At 50.0% G+C, this 22497-nt stretch overlaps 1 protein-coding gene across 2 annotated transcripts in view; it reads right to left on the bottom strand.

Annotated features, from left to right (window-relative positions):
- LOC135304579 (gamma-aminobutyric acid receptor subunit beta-4) overlaps positions 1–22497 on the bottom strand; it is an 84810-nt gene that overhangs the window by 35828 nt on the left and 26485 nt on the right. For both annotated transcript variants that reach the window (XM_064427146.1, XM_064427147.1), the window contains exon 3: positions 21101–21168. In XM_064427146.1, the coding sequence (XP_064283216.1) occupies positions 21101–21168 (68 nt within the window). The remainder of the gene's footprint in view (positions 1–21100; positions 21169–22497) is intronic.

The following is a 22497-nucleotide window of genomic DNA, read 5'->3' as shown; positions in this document are numbered from 1 at the left end:
CTCCACCCACACATCTTGGCAAGCTCCTTCACTGACCTGCATTTCCCTAATCCCTGACAGAGCCCTGCAACACCTCACCCCTAACCAGGCCACCCTGCTGTCACTGCAGGCTCCTGCCAGCCTTCAAGCAGCAGCAGGCAAGAGGTGGCACTGATGTCCAGGAGACAAAAAGGGCAAGCTGCTCACAAAGTGAACAATGCACCTTCTAAAACACATCCTCCGTGTTCCCAGGACTGATGGAACAAGTTCAGAGGGGTGCTGACAGAAAAGCCTACGCCCTAGCCATCAGCTAGAGGATGTTCTTCAGGTGCAGAAACCTTCCTGGGGAAGAGCAGCCAGCCCAGCCCAGGGCTGAGCTCTGTTCTCCAGCCTTCCTGGGCTCCTTGGCACAGCAGATTTCTCTGGGCAGCATCGTGGAGGTGAGCACTTCATAACCATGGTTCCTGCAGGGCCTCAGATTTCCCTCAGCCTCTCTCTCTGCTGATTCCTGTGCTCCACTTCTTGTTCTGCTGCTCTCATCACATTGCTGAGCAGCAGGCAGGATTTCTGGGCAGAAGGAAGAGCAGGGCAGGTGTCCACCCCACAGTGGCCAGCCCTCCCTGCAGGGACAAGGGGCACTGACAGAACCAAGCCATGGGGAAGAGGGACAGGGCAGGCACAGCTGGGCCAGGGGCTGTGTACAAATCACAAACAGGATGGGACTGCTAGGAACATGTCTTGAGCTGTTTTATTTTCCAGCATCAGTCTCATTACATGGTTATAACATTGGGAAGGTGCCAGCAGCTCACATCCCAGGAAGTAGACCAAAAACTTAATGTTACAACTCACTTTATAAGTTTTTTGACCAATCACACAAAGCAAAAGCCCATTGACAGTAGTTCTATCCAACCACTACAAGCACACGTACCTTTGGTTAAAACAATGCTTGCTTATTTTGAATACAACACCTGTTTGTAAACCTTAAAACACAATGCACAGAGCTCCATTATTAAGCTTAGAACTTCCTAATATCTCACTAGATATACCTTTCTGTAGCTTAGGGAGTTATTCTAGACAAGAGTTAATACACAGACTGTTGTTCCATTTGTCCTTACACTTCTACTTTTCACATAATTTTCCTGCTAACTTATTTTATGGCTACTGCTTAGCTCTAATCACAGTTCTGCTGTCTCTGAGGCCTGCCTTTCCCAGCCTTCCCAAAACCCTCTGATTTTATGCATTCCCACAGACAGAACCAAGCCATGGGGAAGAGGGACAGGGCAGGCACAGCTGGGGCTGGAGGCAGCACTGGCAGGAGAGGAAGCAGTGAGCTTGCCTTCCCCTTCACCCCCCATTTCCTGGCCAGGAGTACCCATGTGCCACCCTAACATCCCTGGCCAGGCTCCAGAGCTGCTGGGACCTTAATCACAGCCCTCCTTCCAGAGCATGTGCAGTAATGGCCAAGGGTGACATTGCTCTGCAGAATGGCCAGATGGAGCCAAGGCATGCAGGGGTTCACAGGTTCAGGAATCAGAAGCAATGAGCCTGATTTTCCTCCAAGCCTTAGATGACGTGGCCTTTGTTGTGGGGTTTTATCTGTCACTGGGCTAATATGAGGCTTTCCCAAACCTCCCACTAATCCATGACACTCACAGGCCTGCTGATGCCACGGATATGACACAAGCTGGGTTTCCCAGAATCACCAGCTGACAGCAGTTGGCAAATTTACCAGATTCAGTGAAGAACTCTGAATTAGACACACCTGGAGCCCACACACCCCTCCAGCTCTTCCTTCCACTTCACCACTGAGGTGCCATGGTGGGACAGCAGAGCTGGATCTCCTGCTGCCTGCCAGGGTAAGTGAGGGGTTTTCCCTCTGCACACACACACAGTAAGCAGAGTTCTCCATGGGGCTGCTGGAGGAGCAAACGAGAGGTGCAGGAAAATCTCACTTTCCCCTTGTCTCTAAAGGAGAGAGATGCAGGAAAATCTGACTTTTCCCTTGTCTCTAAACTGGCAGCCAAGACCCTCTCCACCCTGCACCAGGGCGGCTCCAGCAGCAACAAAAATGCTCCCAAATGATGGATCCCACTGGTCTTTGTGGGGGACCACAGGATGCTCAGGCAGGGCCAGAGTCTGGCCATGGCCAACACAGCTGGGACAAGCATGGCAGAGCTTTGTGGGGAGCTCCCAGCTCACCCTGCCCTGGGATAGAAGGCAGGACCCACTCTGGAAGGGGCACACATGTGCCAGGCCACCCTGTGCAAGCTCCTGCTTCATCTGGTGCCTGCTGGGGGAGGAGAGGTGAGGCTGGCAGTAGGGAAGTACCACTCCTCACCAGAAACTCCCTGCAGGTTGCACTGCACTTTGGAAAGTGTTCAACATGACCCTGGGATTCATTTTTTTTAAAAACAAAGGCTGGGACAGGACAACGGGAGCTTTTGAAGGGGATATGACCAGAAATTTCATGCCTCCCCTTGTTCTCCCTTTTTCTATCCCAAGGAAAAGCAAGCTTTGCAAAGATACCTGCAAACTCTGCCCAGCTGGGCTTTGCTACCAGAGCTGAGCTGGCCATGTCAGGCTGCCCTGCCCAGCATCCACTGTGGGAGCTGAAATGCCAGAATGAAGAGCTTTGGCCAGGGGGAAGCTCTTTCAGCCCTGCTGAGGCTCACTGACCTAAAAAGCAGGTGCCTCCTTGCTAAAAGAACTTGTGTGCTTCAAAGAAGCCTCTCCTCCCTCTCTGCCAGCCCAGCAGTGGCCAGATCCCTCAGTTTGTCCCCAAGGTCTGGTATCCAGCAGCTCCCAGCTCCAGCACCACTCCCAGGACTTTCACAGAATTCCCAGAATCACCAGGTTGGAAGAGACCTTCAAGACCATCGAGTCCACCCCAGCCCCAGCACCTCAGCTAAACCCTGGCACCCAGTGCCACATCCAGGCTTTGTTACACACACCCAGGGATGGGGACTGCACCACCTCCTCGGCAGCCATTCCAGAACTTTATCACTCCTTCTGTAGAAAACTTGGACTCCCTGCAGCATCCCTGAGCTGCTCTCCCATCCCAGCTGTGTGTGGATGGCCACAGCTCCCCTCCTGCAGCCCTGATGGCCCCTGAGCTGCTGGAATAGTGGGGAGCTGCTGAGCCTGGCTGTCCCTGAGGGATCCCTGCACTTGTCTGGCTCTGCTGAGCAGCTCTGTGCCAGCTGCCAGCACCAGCCCCCCCATGCCCCTGCTCCCAAGGGTTCCAAAACCTTCCCAGAGCTTTTTTTGCTCTCCTTCTTCCTGCTCAGTGAGGCACACGAGGCAGAGGTGAGAGCTGGCAGACACTCATGGTGCAGAGGTGCTCCCCTGTGAGCAGAGCTCACCTAGAGGGACACAGAAAATACTGCAAAAGGATGAGGAGATTACCTGGGGGCCCCACGTGTTGGGATGATGGGGTGTCCTACCAGCTGCTGAGGACAGGAATGCTAAAATCCATTTCCAGATGAGAGGATGTTGATAATTGCAGCCTCTCCTGAAGCTCAGCTGAGCCCCCCAAACCAAAGTTGGTGTACACTGTGAGCGGCTGCAGTGTTGACACGGCAGGGGCATGAATGGAGCAAGGTATTTTCTGCAGAACCCCAGAGGCAACAAACTCAGCCAAGCATGCACAGGGATTCCCCAGACTCTCAGAGGACAGGGCAGAGAAGTCTGAGGGAACAGCAGCTGAGTCACAGCAAGGAGGGAAATAAGCTGGCACCATTGCTATGAATTCAAGAATGAATTTCCACTGGCTCATTTTCCAAACACCTTTATTGACATCTATCCTATGAGCTGCTTCTCCCCCTCCACCTCACAGAGCCCCTTTTGGGAGTGAAATGTTCCTTGGGAAGCAAACCTGGCCTGGCCCTGGACCCCTCCCTCTGGTGCTGGCTCTGTGCAGGCCAGGAGCAGAAATGAACCCACTGTCACACCAAGCTGCCTCTTGGAGGAGCGTCCCAGGCTGAGATGCCAGATCTGAGCACAGGAACAAACAGGCTTGTGCAGAGGAAGGCAAAGTTTGGGGGGACCAAGGCAGTGAGAGGACCTGTGAACCAGGGGAGGGGACAATTGCAGGAGAGGAGCCACTCCTGGCATGGGGAGCACAGGCTGGGTGCTGCTGGAGCAGCGACACCCTGGGAGGCAGCAGATATTACCTGAAGCCACCATAACTCAGTGAGGACACAGAACAGCTGGTGGTGGGCCAGCCATGGCTGCTAAATGGTGTGCAGGGATGTGCCCAAACCACCAAGGCCCTTCAGGGAGTCAGCTCAGGAACCTGAACCTCCTTGTCCATGGGTCAGGGAACAGCAAGGGGTGGGCAGGAGCAGTTAAGGCACCACAGGGCATCGTGTCCCCTTCTGCCACTGCAGTGACAGGGGGAATACAAAAGTGAGGAGCCCCTCTTGTCCTGCAGTCCTGTGTCAGATTGCAGGACACACACAAGCTCTGAACCCGAGTGCAGTTCTTACAAATGTGTTTGTGCTGGCTTTGGAGGCGCACTGTGTCAGACCAAAAGTCTTTATACAGTCATAGTCTGTCTTCAGTAACAGAAAAGAGAATGGCAGGGAGGAATATAAGTTTAAAAGGGTCTTTGTTGTGGTACTTAATTCTGCAGCCATTTGGACTTAAGGATCTCCTCAGTCAGAGCTGATGCCTTCTTAATTGAAGACACTCAGTTTCTCTTATGAGAGCTTGTCTTATTTCTCAGAATATTCAACCTTTGGCATCTGCAGTCTTGTGGCTGTGAGTCCTTCACTGTATGCACATCACTTTAAACAGGTACAAGTCAGATTTTCTCTTTTCCCACTCCCTGTAGTGCATGTATTAAGCTGGTAAACAAGCACAACCTTGTGCTCTCAGGCTCACAGCGTCCCACCTCCTTTTAGACACTTCAGGGTTACTCATCAGAGCACAAATAACCACAAACCCTCTCAGAACTAGTTGAGAGGCTCTGATAGAGGCAGGAGACAGCAAGGCAGGGAGAACTGTTGCAGGGGTTAAGCACAGAGCAGAGCTCTGGCAGAGTCTGACGTTCAGCAATGGGCTGTTGCACAAGAATAGACTGAAGGCAAGGTAATGGAAATAACTTTCCACAGAGTCTGTGCAATTAGATGTTACAAAAGCATGAAGTCAGGAGCATAGGAGTATTTTGGAAGGTCTAAGCATTAATATGGAAAATAAATTCAAGTTGTTATGGAAAGGAACTCACAGGAAAGAATAGCTCAAGGATGCTGCAAGGCTCCATCTTCCAACTGCTTCCATGTTTGAACAGAACTCCCAGCAGCTGCTCCCCAGACCCCCAGCACAGCTCCTGAGAGACACACCTCGTGGGCAGGCTGGGTCAGATCATTTTCCTTCGTGCTGTGACCTAGAGAACCCTCAGCACTGAACTAGTCCAGGGGCAGAAGTGTGCAGGCTCATTAGGGGCTCCACTAGACCCAGGCACCAGGACCAGAAATTGAAAGGATAATGTGTGTGGAGAGGTCAAATATTTGCTCAGAACACAGCAATTCTGGCAACACAGATATTGCTTTGTGCCTGGTCCATTTTTGTGGATGACAAATGAGTTGGATACCTTTCAGTGGGGCTTTGAAAGTGAAGGTGACTGTTCCAGGCTGCTATTGGAGGCTCTTTCACCAAGCACTTGTAAGGTACTGGGAACAATAACTTTCTGCAGAGGAGAGAGTGCACTGATCTTCTGCTGCTGCAGGGCTCTGGGCGTGAGGGATAAAGGAGGTTTTGCAACTCACCTCCAGCTCTGGCTGTACCACTTGACTTTTTTCCCCCCTGACTTTGATAAAGAACCTCCTTTTGGAGAAGCAACCAAATAAAAGTCCTTCCCTATATAAGCAAATGACATATGGTCTCCTTGTCCAAGATCACAAAAGAACATTAGGAAAGCCAAGATGCTCCAGAAAGAGGGAGAAAAATGGAACATCTGACTTAGTAAAAACCAAGCTGCCACTGCCAGAGACTAATGAACAGTTTGCTGGCTTCAACTTCTTTGATGATTAAACACCAGCTCCTGTTCCCGTCATTCTTGGGAAAGAAATTAAAGGACAAAGTAGTCCTCAAGTATGTTTCATTTGAAGGAGGGGATAGGAGAAACAAGAGGAATTGTTTTGAAGGGGAGAAGACAGGATCTGCCTGCAGTCAGCTGCGAGGAATTGGAACGGTGTAAAATGTACAGGAATACACAGAAATATGGAGGAATGTACAGGAATGTGCAGAAATATGGAGGAATGTACAGACATATACAGGAATGCACAGGAATGTACAAGAATGTACAGGAATGTAGAGGAATGCATAGGAATGTACAGGAATGTACTGGAATATACAGGAATGTGCAGGAATGTACAGAAATATACAGGAATATACAGGAATGTACAGAAATGTACAGGAATACACAGAAGTGTACAGGAATGCACAGGAATGTGCAGGAAGGACTGAGCACAATGGCCACAGCTCTTCCTCAACAAGCACATCAAAGAGGGCAGTGTCCATCTCCAAGCAGATAAATCAAGGCATCCCAGAGCTGAAGGTGCACCAGTTAACCTGCCATCAGTAAATACCTGCCAGCAGCCTTTCCAGCCCCGAGACAGCACAGAGTCTCTCCAGACTCCACTCTCACCTTTGCTTGAGGCAGGAGGCAGCAGTTCTTGTACTTACTGTACTTTTCATGGGGAGAGCATCCTGCCAAAATGCTGCTTTTAATTTCTGTTTTGGTGCAAGTGCCAGTGCCCAGCTTACAAGTCTGGAGCTCTGCATGACAGTTGTTGTACATAAAGTGACAAATATTTCAGATACTGCCCTTCTCCCTACACTTCAGCCTAGCAGGCAGGAAAGACACAATCTTCTCCCACCTTCCTTCTTTTTGAATAGCCAGATGTCAGCAGAATCAGGGAGAGCACTCTTCCAGCAGTGCAAGGAGAGGCTGGCTTCTAGGGTATACTCTATGCCCTTCTGTGCTGCAGGTCTGTGTGCTCTTGAACTCATTTTCTTCAAGACCTGAGAAGTACTTTGCATGGATATGTTCCCCTCACTAATCTGATCTACTTTTGTAGTAATTTGCATGTGTTTAATTGCTGAATGCATGACCAGAAACTGGGACAGGTGTCTGCAATATCCTCAACATCCCAGGGTGTGCGGGGAAAGTGTGGCTTTGTTGCCCTATTTCTCTGCTGCCTGGCCCTGTCCCTGCAGCACCTGAACGGTGCTGGCCCTGCAGGTGTCAGCTAGAGGACATAGCTGGGTCCTGGGCCAAAGGGATCTGCTGTGACAAGGCCTCCAGAGTCCTGAGCCTGCGCCTCAGAGCCCTGTCTGAGCAGGAGGCAGCGCCACGTGGCACCAGCAGAGCTGCCCCAGTCTGCTGGAAAGAGGCAGAACTGATGGGCACAGGGATGAGCATCACCTGCTCTGTGGGCACAGGCAGAACAGCAACCTTGCTCAGAGTTACAGGCAGCAATCCCAAAATCACCACCTGCAGCACATCATCCTCAGGCAAGCGCTTTGGAAACAGCGCCAGGCACTTTCTGCCCCTGGGCTGTGAAATCTGTGAGCTGATGCACTCCGTTCCTGAGGGCTGCTCTCCTCCTCTGCCCCCAAAGGCCAACCCAGAGCCCTCTCTGCCCCCGGCTGTCCTGTTTCTGCACCACCAGCTGGATTGCTCTCAAAGCCCACCACAGCCTGAGAAATTGCCTTTTCCAGACAGCAGCCACTTAATGGGGACACGTTTTTGTTTCCTGCAGCTTGCCATGAAACCAGCACAGAAGGGCACACTTTGGCCAGACACCCACCTAAGGGCAGAGAAGCAAGGCCATACATAGATTTTGGGAAAGGCACTACATGAATTTGGCCATTTTGGAGGCAGAAAGGGATGCTGTTACACAACATTCTAACCCTAGATGGGCTGGCACCTGATAGGGAACTCACACTTATGTTTTGCTAGAGCTTCCGATGTCTCCAAATGGCTGCTCCAAGCCTTCCTAAGTCCCCTCTCTCCCTTACCATATTTACTTAGCAAAATATTGCTAAGCCCCTTTTGTTATCTCCCTTAATCTCTCCCCAGGCATGCACAAGGCCACCCATGCCCACAGTGTGGGACACACAAGCATTAATGCCCTGTTTCTGTGCAGTCCCAGAGAAGAATTGACCAGGCATTGCAGAGCTGGGAAAGGGACTCCAAGAACTTGCTTTTATTACAAGATGCTTTTTTGGTGTGAAGTGCTTGACGATTTAAAACAAATTATGTTGACCCACCAGAGAAAACCCTGCTGCTTTCCAAGGCCATCCTCACCTGCACTAATGCAGCCCCCTACCCCCCTGCCTTCCACAGTGCTGCTGCCTGAATCCCACCTCTCTGCTCCCCTCTCCCAGCCCCCCTTTCCTCCCTTCCTGCCTCACAGGCTGTGCTTCCAGCGTCCTCCTGTACACACATATTGGCATATCTAATATACAGCCATGAAAGCTCAAAAATGCTTTTAATAATTACTTGCTATTTAATTAAACATGCAACAACCGGCCTATTAGAGTAAATTAAATCTGAGTGAGACGTTTGAACAGTGACTAGTGAAGATATCAGTTTCTAAAGCTCTCAGAAGGATGGAGGAAGAAAACTGGATTATGTCAAGGGAAAGTTGATGCTGGAAGATGAGTGATGCTTCCTAAACCTTTCCCCCACATCTCTGGGCAAGTGCGAAATGTGTAAACACAGAAATTATTTTTTCCTCCCTGAGGAAAAGAAATTAGACAGAGCTTGTAATTCCCTGTGCTGTCAAGACCTCTAGTGCAGTTTGGGGCTGCAGAGGTATGAATTCATGTTATAAAAAAAGCAATATTATTACTTTACATGGCAAAATAAAATGCAGTATATTCAGCTCTGAGCATTGAAACCATGAGACTCCACAACAATATCAAAGCACACAGGGCTTTGAAGACATTGTTTTAACTCAGGGAAGGAAAGTTTCCCGTTTCAGGTTCTGAAAATTGCCAGAAAGATGTCATTTCCCAGGAGCTAGCCAGAGGCAAACAAATCCTTTAAATCATTTAAGACAACTAGCACCTCCTGGGTGAAACCATCACCTCAGCTAGGCTGGCACAGATTGGCTTGACCAAAAACTTAGACTGGTGTTTGTTTCCTGTAGAAAGCAAAGTTTGATCACGTGGGAAGGATGAAGTAGATGATGAAGAGCAGAACACGATGAAGTGAAGATGAAGATGAAGAAGATGATGAAGAGCAGAACACGATGAAGTGAAGATGAAGTAGATGATGAAGAGCAGAACGCATTTCTGGCAGGGGGTTCAGTTAGGTCAGGCATGGTCCCAGCACAGAGGATGGCATACTTTTCAGCAGGAGCAAGCAAATTGGATGCAAACCATTTCCCCTGCAAACCCTCAGCCTCCTGCTCCCAGAGACCTGGTTCTGTATCTGGGGTGACTTTCTGCACGTGAATATTCTGCACAGCTGGGTCTGTCACCCCTCAGTGACAAGCTCAGTGAGAGGGAAGGGTGCTAGAGAAAGGGGCAGCAAGCAGCTTTACCTGCTGTAGTGGGGACACAGCACTGCCCAGTCGTGCTGGGACAGCTGGAAAGGGCAGGGGATCAATGGATCTGTTCTAGGGAAGCATTTCTACTGCCAGGGTTGCTGGAAGAAGCCAGCATGATGGATGGGTGATGGTACCTCCTCCTCCATCCATGGGTTATTCCAAGGGAGCCAGCCCAGGCTGAGGCCAGCAGCAGTGCCCACACATGGAGCCCCTGGCCCTCTCCCACTTCATCCAGCCCACAGCTGGCTGTGGGATCCCAGACCTGATGGGTGGGTGCTGGTAGCACTGAGAACAGCATTCACACTGCAGCTGTAGGAAACACTCCTGATTCTGCTGAACAAGTCAAGCTTATTGCACGATGCATGAAGGAGAAATAAAAAAAAAAAGAGGTTTCAGCAGGCTGTGGAGGTCCACGAGCAGAGCAGGCTTTGACTTCACAGCCAACTGGATGGGGAGAACAAGCTGCAGTCCCTGTCCACGCTGAGTGAGTGCTCGCTGCAGCACCAGGACCAACAGTCCTGGAGCCAAGGAGCTCTATTTGCAGAGCTGGCAGGGAGCCCACGTGAGCTCAGTAAATAAAGTATCCAGATAATAAAAATACCCAAAAGCACTGTTTAATTTTTTTTTTTTCCTGAGGGATCTGATACAGAGGGAAGTGTAGGGCAAACCCATCCCTCCAGAGGAGTGGAGCTCACAGCACCTGAAGGGTCTGATGGCTCACTGGTACAGCTGAGTACCTGACACTCCTTTTTGGGGCAAGCAATAACGAGGCTCAGACAGGAGCTTCTGTATTGTAAAACCACACATCCCCTGCAATCCTAGCTACAGACTCTTGATGGATAAAAGGGTCCATGCTTTGTGTATCAGTGACCTAGGAAAGCATCAAAGGAGGTGGTCAGGGACACAGAAGGCACAGGCTGCCTTCCCCTGCAGGCACACTGGAGATTCAGGGGTGCTGGGGTAGCAAGGTGCTGCAGAGGGAGAAGGAGGTGAGATCCAACCTGTAAGCAGTGAGAATGGCTTGGGTTTGCTTCCCTCCTCACCAGAGCCTCAGCGGGGAGGTCAGCACACCCTGGGAAATGCAGGCAGGGGTGTGTGAGATGGCATGCTCAGCCAGGTGACCCAGCACAGCCTGGAGCAGGCAGCAGGAGAGCAGCTGTGCACACCTGGAGAGCAGTGGCATGGGAGGGGCCAGTGCATCTTGCCTTTTACTCCCTCCTCTGCCATTTCCTTCCTGGCTGGGGCTGGCCTGAGATTCTGTCTGTGCTAGGACAGCAGGGACTACCCACAGCTCATCCCACATGTGTGCATGCCCTCCTTCCCCAAAACGATCCCTTCATATGACTAGAGGACCTCTCTGGATCTCCAAGCAGCTCAGCAGACCCTCTTCCTTCCACTATCCCTTTTCCTTGAATGTTCCTTTTTCTCTGTAGCCTAGCAACTCAGCACAGACTCAGAATATTAACAGCTCCTGTCCCCACACACGATCTTCTCCAGAGGCCTGAAAAATGTGATAGCAGAGAGGCTGAGAGGGGTAGGAGCAAACACGAGAGATGTGGGGAGCGTGCAGGGAGCCTCTCCCAGCATTCAGAAACAGCAGAGCCATTCAGCTGTCGGATCTGCCACCTTCACTTAACATGTACATAACATATAGAGCTATTTATAGCCCCATTTATTTACATATTCAAATAGCAGCACGACACGCAAGCACTTGTATTTGGATTTAGGTTCTATATTGAGGCACTGGCACTCTTGCACAAAATGCATTCTCTGTTGCTGGGTGCTTTAAATGTATATATGACAGCATGTCAGAAGGTCAGATTCTCAAGGTCTAATTTGGTTTTCAATCAAATCAGATGAAGCTTTCACTTGGGGGGAGAGCTACTTTAGCATTCTGCAGTAATCCTCTCCAATGCTGCAACATTGCTATTGAAACAGGTGGCAGTTTGGAACATTGCTCTCAAATAGAGCCAGCTTTTTAATACATGTATATATATAAAATATATATATAGGCTGGGGGAGTTTTGCCCATGTGAAAACATGAATAAAAATTTAAGCAAGGAGGGGTGGGGGGCGGGGGGAGGAAATTATCCCAGGCAGTTTTATGCAGTAGGAATTCTAACTACTACAGGAGTGCTGGGGTGCAAGCTGAAGTGGTTCATACCAGCACCATACAACACTGACATGTTCAGAGCTAAAGATAACTCGGCTGCTAGAGGAACAGATGGAGCACTGCAATGCATAGCCCTGTTCAGCTGAAGGCACGCTGCAAAGCATCCAGCCACAGCCTCTCCTCCTCCCCAGCACGACTCCTCTCCTGGCGTGGGGTGCAGGCACCTCCCAAGGGCTCAGGGAGCTCTGGGTGCACCCAAACGGCCCCGTTTGGGAAACTGCCTGGTGAGCAGAGCATGGGAACCCCGCTTCTGAGCACTGCAGCAGCCTCAACTCAGCCCTCCCGAGGCTCAGACGTGTCCTGGAGGACCCCCTGCTCCTCAGGGAGGGCAGCACCCTGGAAGGACTTGTGGTATTCCCATTCTCTGAACACAGAGAGACATAGTTCTCTCTCACAGGATTTTTCCTGGAGAAGCACAGAGAGAAGAAGAGAAAGCAATTCTTATTTCTACTTGCTGCTCCTGTTGTTTTTGCACATGTGGAATATGTTAAGAAGATCGTTTACCTGAAGTGGTTTGTCAATTAAATTCTACTACAGATTCTTTTGATTCATTAGGCAATCACTCAAAGCTGTGTCCTGGCTATCTCAGACAGTCACAGGTTTTTCTTTACTATCTTTTGTGTAGTATCCTTTCAGTATCTCTTTGGTATAGTTTTAATATAGTATTAATGTAATATAGTACAGTTTTAATAAATCAATTGTTCAGCCTTCTGAATCAATAGAGTCAAATGCCAATTACTCCCTACGTCAGGATCACCCTGAATTTGATAAAGACCCACGCTGGGGGATCACTCTTGGCAAGCATTGCCACCAGGTTTTGTTCATGCTGCAAACCCCAAGCTCTGGGCTGGGAATCAGCCAGTTCACCCCACAGTTTTGCCACAACCCAGAATTTCCCATTGTGCAGACAAAGAGATTCTGCAAGCTCTCCCATTAAGATATCAGGTGAATGCTGAAAGATTCCCAGGCAGAAGCAAGCAAAGTAGAATAGGAAGCTTCAGGAGCAAGAATCATTCCCTTGTCCAGCAGTTCAGTTTTTCCTCAACTGAGATTTTGCTCCAGCAAGGTTCCCACAGTTCACCTCCTACTGATGGCCAAATTGTGCCATTTGGCCAACAAAAATATCCATCCAAGGTCATCATTACTGTTGAAAAAGTCACAGCCCATCAGCACAAGCAGAGGGGAGCCCTTTTCGGGGAAGCAGCAGAGCTGTCCCCTCAGAGGAGGAGAGCCTCAGGCTGCCTGGTGGCAGGATTGCTGCTCCCTGCTCCACAGGCTCTGAGACCTCTGTCTCCAAAGGAATTCCTGGGGCTTTGTGCAGATCCAGCTTCCAGCTGGCCACGGCATTTGGAGGGACTGCATGGTGATCTCTGGCTTGTTACTTAGCAACTGGACTCGCAGTAGTAGTGAATTCACGGGGCTGTCACTGCAGCCGCAGCAGAACCAGGAGCAAGGGCACGGGGAGAGCTCTGTCATGGGAATGGGAGAACTTGTGAACTATTATGGAAGGCAGGCGAGATTTTTCCCTTCTACAAGTTGCCATAAATGCAGTAAATATTGACATATGAGTCACACTGACCTATTTTCTAGCTTTTAAGCCGGGACAATCTCTTTGCAACTGATTTCAGGAGCAGTGAATGGGGAGCACTTCAGGCTCCTTCAGGAGTTCACTTTATTCTTGATTATTTTATTCAACCCCCTTGGAATAACCATACCTATCTTTCAGGCAGGCAGAGGACCACTCCTTTTTTAAACTTGAGCCCCCAATCCCCCCACCACCACGCTGCAGAGAACTCCTGAGACCAGATGCTTTCCTTGTCCTCACACTCCATCTCAGTCCAAGGGATGTTTCAGCACAGCCAGTGGGAATTCTGTTAGAGAAGGGCACTTTGTGATGTCCACATCTGATCCTTGGCTTTCTAGGCAGTGTCAGTGATGGTGAAAGTCACCCTAAGCCTCAGCACTCACTGCTGCAAGGATAAAAAAATCCTAACCACAAATCTAATGATGGCAAGTGAGGTGGGTCCCTGACATCAGCTTTGCAAAGGTGTTTCTGGAGCTCAGTGGATTTCTCCTCTTGCCCTCTCTCCAGACAAGCCACAGAGCAGGCAGTTGTGCCTTCTGCATGCAAACAAGAGCATCTCAAAGCTGCCAAGTCCCAAGTGGTTTGCAGGTTGCTCTCCACCCTGCCACAGCCATCTTTTATTGCTCCAAACATCCCTCCAGCAGCAGGAAAAAGCATCACTATGCTGCTGCTTTCCCCCAGCCAGCCAAGTGGCCGTGTGTCTCCCACTTCCCACAGCTGGAGAAGCAAGGTGAGCAGGTCCCCAGGGTGCCTGTGTGACTGATGGCAGTGTGCACAGGGATCTTTGCCTCCCCTGTAACTCTGCCCTCCAGGAAATGCAGTTTCACCTGTACAGAAGCAGCACTGCTTGATTTCCCGGCCATCCCATGCACTGCAGCCCCACACACCAGGAGCTGAAGGACAAGAGCTGTGTCACCCCAGCAGAGGAGGGCACTGCCCTTCCAGCCCTGAAGGAACCTGCCATCCCAGCTGCCTCTTCAAATACCCTGGTTTAGCTCACACAGAAGCCCCTTGTGTACAAGAAAAGCTCAAAACCCCACCTGCCCAGGCCTGCAGGGATAGCCCACCCCACGTCAGAGCTCTACCATCCCCACCACGAGCAGATCAAGGCTCAGAGAATCAATAAGGCTGGAAAACACCTCCAAGATCATCAGGTCCAACCTTTGACCAAACACCCCCATGGCTACTAAACCATACCACAAACTGCCAGGCCTGCTTGGGCTTTGAGCACTCCAGGGATGGTGACTTTACCTCTTCCCTGGGGAGCCTGTTCAAATTCTTAACCACTCACTTAGTGAAGACATTTTTCCTGATATCCCCACCAAGGCCCCACAGCCCCCTCTGCTACCTACCACACTTCCATCCCTGGAGCCTCCAGCAGTCCAGCAGGACTGTGCTCCCTGCAGCACCACGGCAGGGCACCAGCTGCAGCTCAGCACCAACCTCCTGGTTCTCCCATGGTTTGGCAGTCCTAAATATTCAGCAGCCTTGAATACCAAGATGTGATGTATACACACACAGAGTTTAGATACCACAGTGTCACAGGGCTGGGGATACCCAAGGCTACAGAGAAACATTTGCAGCACTGGAGTGTCACGTCGTGCTTGTATCTCACAGCATATAACTCCAGAAAACTCTGACTGCAGGATTTAAATGCTTTAACCTTTGCTTTTTAAAAAAAACAAACATTTGGATACTCAAGGACGTAGAGACTGAGAAGTATCTGCATGTCATTTCTCCATTGAAAAGAGACAGCAACAAAACAGAACATTTTCAATTAAGAGTAAGGGAAACTGACACATTTGAAGAGAGTAGATGGTACTAAAAAGCACTGCATAATAGTAGAACTTTCTTCTTTAAAATCTTGTTTTTTAAAGCTCAAGGCATCTACAGCAATGGAAAATCCTTTTCAAGGACACATTGCAGCAAAGTTGGGTTTGTCCAGTTTTGCAAGTGCACATATATCCCAGTAAAAACAGAACTGCAAAGCTTGCTCAGGACACATTCCATCACAGGGTTTATTTCAAGCACGCCCAAAAGATGGAAAATTTGGTGTAGTGAGGAGGGTAATGCCCCACTGATGATGACATAACAGGTTGTAGGATGAACTGGCCTGCTCAAGACCACTCTTACACAAAACCTGGTCCACTTCATTTTGGGTTAAAAGCCAGTTGCAAACCCTCGCAGCTCATGGTTGTCTGGAGACATGCTTTACATCCTTGAGCAGGGAAATCTGCCAAACCAGACAGCTTGTTTTTGAAGCAAGCTTCGAGAAGTTGGGAAATAACAGCCACGATGCTTCCTGCTGTAACCTCCAAGAGATCCAGTGCCAGCACCAGAGCAGTCACTCCAGCAAGGCACAGCCTGGCAGCAGGGGCATGGGGCTGGGAGGCAGTGAGGCACTGCAAGAGGCTGCCCAGAGAAGCTGTGGCAGCCCCTGGATGTGTCCAAGGCCAGGTTGGATGGGACTTGGAACAACCTGGGGTAGTGGGAAGTGTCCTGGTTTGGAATGAGATGAGCTTTAAATCCCTACCAACCCAGACCATTCTGAAGCAAAACATCAAGGTCAGCTTTGCCAAGCCCCATGCTCTGACCCCCAACCCCTCCCCACTGCAGGCTGTCCCCCAGCAAAGGGAATTGGCAATCCCACAGGCATCCTTCCTTTCACAGCCCTATTCCTGCAAATGTTTTTGTCTGGAAGCCTTGTTTCCTACACTAGCCCTCTGCAACAATCCTCTTGTAACTTTTCAACTTGTCACCAGGTTTATAAAACTTTAAAGCCGGTGCTATAACAAACTGAAATGATGTTATTGCAGATGTAGGAGAGCATCTTGGGATGAATAAATTATAGGAGGCACAAAGAAATCATGACTATAATGGCTGGATGCTCCGAGCTGTCTACGGTGTGCAGACACAGGAGGGAACAGGTTTAGGACTGCACAGATCATAGGGCAAGAAAATTGAAGCCTTATGAAGGGTAGCCTCCTCTTATTTCAAATGCATACAAAACTTCTGGTAGTTTTCCTTATTGAAATAGTTCATTAATACTTCAAGAGAGTCTGAACTGTCTGGTGCTAGAAAAATACGTCCCCAGAGATTGCCTGGAGAGGGAAAAGGCTGCTTTGGAAGGATTAGTCCTTGTCTAGTCCCACCATGCAGGAATATACAGCACACCCTGAGCAGGCCAGTCCTCAGCTGGATGGAAGGACATCCAGCAGTGAGGGAAGACTTGCAGCTCCTTCTGAAGCCATGGGTGCTGGACACCATCAGAACTGCACCCCAGAACCAGACCCTTGGTGAGTGAGTCTGGGCAGCATTCAGGCCACGAAGCACAAGGACAGACACCCCCAGCCTGCTCCAGCTGAGTGTGACACGAGCTCCACACTGCCAGAGCTCCTCATTGCCCAGCTCAGAAATGCTGCTGGGCTCCTCAGTAACCTGGCACCACACCAAGAGACCTGAAAGTGTCCCTGCCCCAGAGTCACTGCACACCAACAAGAGTCCATAAACACCTGCAGGCTGTTCCCTTGATGACTTAAGCCTTAGCTTTTCTATTTTTCAGATCCTGTACTGCATTGTGTGAAGCTCTGAACTCCATACAGAGTGTTAGCAAGCTCTCTTTGGTTTGGTCAGACAGAACAATCCTTCCAGGCCTGAGAGCCAAGCTCACCATCACAGCCCCAAAAAGAACAAACAAAAGTAAATTAGGGGGAAGCAAACTGAGGCAATGTGACTTCATCCCCTGAAGCTGTAATTGGGAAATGAACCTCTGATATGCAAACAGACCAAACTTATATCAGCCCAAAGAACTCATGACCACCTTGGGTGTAGCCTCTGCCAGGCTCCTGCACTGCCCAAGTTGTGCCTGTTAAAGGCTTTAATAAATACCCACTTTTTTATTTTAACTCTGTCTGGCCTCTGCTCTAAGTAGCCATCTCAGGCATCATCCTACTCAGTGCAACTCAGTCCCAGGTCACCTCAAAGGAGATGGGCTGGGTGAGTTCTCCAGGAGCCACCATCCCTCTGTCCTTCATGGCTCACCTGAGCTACTCAACAGCAGCAGGAAGACATTCCTCCTCTCAGCCTGCCTTCAAATCCCTGACTTGCAAACGTGTACAGGAGATGAAAAGCCTCCGGTGAGGCCTTTCATCTTCATGGATCAGCACTTCCCAGAGGGTCTGCCACTCAAATGTGCCCTCCCCAATACCTATTTGGCCTGGCCCTTGGCATCCTTCCCCAGACATTTCAATTGATGTCACTGATCTTGGCTCAGCAAATAATCCTTCTAATCACTGACAAGAAGAGAGGCTGCAGCCCAGCTTTGCTTAGCCATGCTGAGGGGGGTACACAGCAAGAAAGGAGCACTCCAGAAAGTGAGTTTGAACCTGTGGCTGACCACACACAGGCAGCAGCTGCCATGATCCAGGAGGGCACACTTTTTAAAATAAGGGCTGCAGTTTTGGTCTCTCATGACTGGGAGAAGGTTGTCACTGTGCCTGTGAACGTCCTGCAGCCTGGCATGGCACAGGATCTGGGAATGGCCCTCGGGGAGCTGGAGGTGCACCAGCTTTGGGTGTCAGAACACTCATGGCACCTACAGGCAGCTGCAGGGCGTTCTGTGTGTCACAGTGTCTGGGAACATCCAGCTGAGGGGCATCACTGTGCTGCCTTCTCAGGGAACCCTGTGTCCTCCAGGACAGGGATGTCACCACGTCTTCATTTTGGGAACACAGCTCCCGTGGGAGTGAGGGCAACGAGTGCTCGTGGATGGAGCTGGATTGCTCCACAGCTCCACAGCCAGCTGGGCTCCTGTGGAAAGCAGCTTTGGGAAGCACGCAGGGTCTGGTCACTGACAGCACTTGTTCCCCACCAGCAGGCAGCCAGCAGGCGCCAGGAGTCCCAGGGAAAGGCCTGGGAGAGCCGGGGGCTCTCCTCAGCCTGCCCAGTCCCAGCACCAGGGCCATTGTTCCCAAAAGGATGTCTGAGGATTAATTAATTATCCTACAAGGGGTAGTAAGTAATAACACTCCTTGTGGAACAATAGAAGCTATTTGGTCGCCGTGACAACCCAGCTTCACTTGTGTGCCTTTAATTTATTCATTGCACAGTTCCTTTCCCAAGCACACATGATGCCAAAAAAATGCCTTGTTTTTCTTGCCAGTATCCATGTCCAGAGCAGGGGTAAAACACAGCCCTTTCCCCGGGGCATCTGTCACACAGAAGAATGATGCACATAAAACCCCTTCAGCCTGGAAACTTACATCACATGAGAACTCTTCTGCTCCCTAAATGTTTGTTCTTTAAGATGATTCTGATTTTTAACCCCTTTATGAATCTGCCTCACCACGGTGCTCAGAGATCTGGATCCTGAATAAATTCTCATCTCCAGCCACCTCATCTCCCATCCCCAGCCTTTCCATACCCTCTCCCCCTGCCCCAATCTATACAGGAAAGATCAGCAGGACATTTTTCTTGTCAAACAGAGAGCCAGGAGGGATAATCAAAAGCCTAGAAGTGACATTCCTTCACATGCACAGGAGTGTGGCATGGACAGTGTTGCCCAGCCTGACCACAGCCATGCCACCACCCTCAAAGGACTCAGTGTCCATCACTGTGCTGCTCACATTCTGCAGCAGGAAGGTCTGTGCCAGGAAATCTGTGCATCACAGAGATTATTACTGTTATTATTATGACTGTTTCTCCCCAGTTGTGTGGCAGAGGGGAGCAGGGGCTCCCAGCAGAGGGGAGAGCACCACATTTACATGGCAAAGGTTGGAAAGTGCTGCTGGGACAATGGGTACAGTGTGCCTGGCCACAGCTGCTCCCATCTGCTGGACAAGCACTTGATCAGCCCCTGTGGCCCATGGACACCTCCCCAGCAGGAGGTTCATCCTGCACCAGCCTCTGCAGGGCTCAGCTGCCTTCACAGAATGGTTGGATTGCAAAGGACCTTAAAGATCACCTTGTTCCACCCCCTGCCATGGGCAGGGACAGCTCCCACTGTCCCAGGCTGCTCCAGTCCCCATCCAGCCTGGCCTTGGGCACTGCCAGGGATCCAGGGGCAGCCACAGCTTCTCTGGGCACCCTGCCCATCCTCATGATTAAGAATTTTTTCCTAAGATCCAACGTGAACCTACTCCCTTAGTCTGAATCCATTCCCCCTTGTCCTGTCACTCCAGCCCTTGTAAAAGTTTTTCTCCACCTTTCTTGTGGGCTCCCTTCAGGTACTGGAAGGCCACCCCTAAACTAGTTTTTTCCAGGCTGAGCAATCCCAGCTCTCCCAGCAGCACTGCTCCATCCCTCTGATCATCCTGGTGCCTCCTTGGGCTGGTTCCAGCAGGTCCCTGTGTGCCATCCTGTCCTTGCTGTGCTGGGACAGAGCTGCTCAGCCTAACAGGGGCCGTGGCTACAGCTGAGAACCAACCCCTCACCCCCTCCCAGTTATGTTTGTGCAAATCTTGGTCTTGAGGCACAAGTGCAGAGCCCAAACTGTCCATCCTGGCTCTAGCAGGAGGATCACGTTTGCTCCAGAACACCCAGGTCCAAGCTGAGCCTGGGGGAGGAGATGTCTCAAAGCTGAGTTGTGGCCTGACAGGCAAGATAGATGGAACTGGGTTAAACCATGTGGCCCTGCTAAGCTGAGCCTAAACTCAAGCACAGCTACCCAGTGCCTCTGAACCCAAATCTAGGGCCACACCCAGGGCCCAGTGCCACTGTCACTGGAGTGAGGTGCCACAGTGATGCAGAGAATTCAGGTGAGGTGGGATGGTAGCAGAGTCAGCAAAACGAGCTTTCACTCAGCAACATGAAGGTTCATGGCTGGCTCTTCCCCCTGGGTCATTCCAAGAATGAATCCAGGCTTTTCAGGCAGCTTGGGAACAAAACCAACTGGTCAGGCTGTGCCACCTCCCTCCTCAGAAGAGCTGGAGGGCCAGGGAAACAGGGCAGGAGAGGCCAGAGACAGGGAAATGGGACAGGAGCAGGGGCAGAGCAAGATTTTAATCGACCTGAACTGCAAGAGTCTAAACTGGCCCAGGATGCTCCTGCACAGGCCAGGAAGGGAGGAACTGGACAGGAGCTGCCAGGAGGCTCCCACCAGCCTCCCCTCCACTCAGCCTCTGCAAAGGAGCAGAGTCTGGAGGAAAAGCCCCTGGACAGGAGGGAGAAAGGCAAGTTTAGGCAATTACAACACAATCTATGTGCTCTGCTGGGTGCTGAGGGCTCCTGAGGGACGCTCCTGGATGTGAACCTAAACCACGAACAAAGTAATCAACAAATTTCACAGATTTCACCACGAACTATTGCTGCTTGAGCAGATAATTTTTTTGTTGTTGTTCACAGCGGTAGAAAAAGCTCCAATCTATCAATGCCACCCAAAACCAGATTTTCATTTGGAGCCTCTCTTTCCAGCACAGATCTCCGAGGAAATGTTAAATTATCACCAGCAAATGAAAATTCACTGTTTTTAACTTGGTAGGGACAGACTGACCATAAAGCCACCTTTGTATCAACCAAAAAAATACAATTCACATCTGCTTTTTTAAGGCATAAGCTTTTCTGACTTGGGGAGGTGCCTCTGCCACCAGCATAGAAAGGATAAGAATCTACTCTGGGTGAGATGAGATGGCACAAGCTCCAGAGGTGCCAGCAGAGATGCAGATACCTCCAAGAAACCATTGCCTTGGAAGGAAATCTCAGCCAGAAAATGGAAGAACAGTTTATAGCTGGTTTTTTTTCCCCCTTTATTAATTTTTTCCCCTTTATTAATTTTTTCCCCTTTCTCTTTCTTTCCAAACTTACCATGTTGACTTCAGAGATCTGGTCAATGCTGGAGATGTGGATGCTCATTCCCACTGTGACAGGGTTACCTGAAACACAAATAGGCTGGGTTAGGACCACATTCAAGTCTTCCTCTCTTATCTGCAATATAAGAATTGCCTAGAAATGAATGGATTTGATTTTAAGCAGCCCCACATTCCCTAAGTGTCATGGAATTGAATGTGCTCAAGTGATTTGATTTCTCTCACTCCCAGACTTACAGACTCACCCCAAGGAGTAGTGCAGCCTAAGCTTGATTTTTTTTTTTTTTAAATTCTGGAAGTTAATTACCCCCTAGCAACACAATTATCTCTGGTTATTCCAAATAATCCCTTCAGAGACCATCAGCAGGCTCCTAGTGGGCTCACACAAGGTGGTCCTGATTGACCACACACAGAACTCAGCACCCAAGGCCATGTAAGCCACAGGCAGGAAACATGCTCCAGCTCACTCCTCCATCACTCTGCTGGCTCTGAGCACTCAGTCTGAAAGTCCCAAGTGAGTTTTAATACCCAAGGCACCAGACAAGTGCAGGAAACAGATCCATGAAGTGAAAAAGCAGCGTTTGTAAGGTGGCTTTTCAGAGCAGAGCTCGGATTAGAGAACAGGACAGTCCTTACTGTGGGGTTTAAGCCACGTAAAACAATTTACAACAAGGTACACACCCACTACCAAACCCAGCAAAAACCCTCCTGCAGCTGGAAATGGGTTTTTGCATGTTACCCCTCACCTGCTCAGGCCCACGACCCCAAAGACAGAGCACAAACCCAATCCCCCCCCAAGAAAAGCCCCTTTCCCACACAATGCAAAGTGGAAAATGATCCCTTGCAATGCATCACTAGAAAGGGAAAGGCAAGCAGTTGTGCCACTCAAGGTATTAACTCTTCCATGCCCTCATTAGTAGATCTAAGTGCTGAAATATTTACAGATAATCATGAAATGGCTTAGAAAGTAATTAGGAGATTGGGGGAGAGGGGAGAACCACACAACTGGAAATGGAGTGATTTTTTAATTATGTGTTACCAGAAGTAGGGAAGCAGTGTCATTAGGGGTGCCTTGTGATTGGGTGTGCTGTTCACCGAGACCCTCTGCTGCAAATTAAGCAGCATTATCCTTTAATGGAATATGAACAACACTGAAAACATCAGAATCAACCACTGTAATTAGGCCCTGCTATGCAAATCTCCTTAAAGAGGCAGTGCAGGCTGCAGCACCCCGGGCTGCCTGACAGGGTGCCCGAGGCTGGGGTGCTCAGGAGACCTCGTGGAGCCTCTGAAGATCCCACCACAGTCACATCTTAGCTGTGCTTGTGCCTTCATCCTTCACAAGGGAGCCAGGTGGGAAAATAACCAAGAGTCATGCCAGGGAGACACGATCCT

This window comes from Passer domesticus, chromosome 7, assembly GCF_036417665.1.
Source record: "Passer domesticus isolate bPasDom1 chromosome 7, bPasDom1.hap1, whole genome shotgun sequence".
Lineage (NCBI taxonomy): Eukaryota > Metazoa > Chordata > Aves > Passeriformes > Passeridae > Passer > Passer domesticus.
This window is presented reverse-complemented; position numbering and strand designations above follow the sequence as displayed.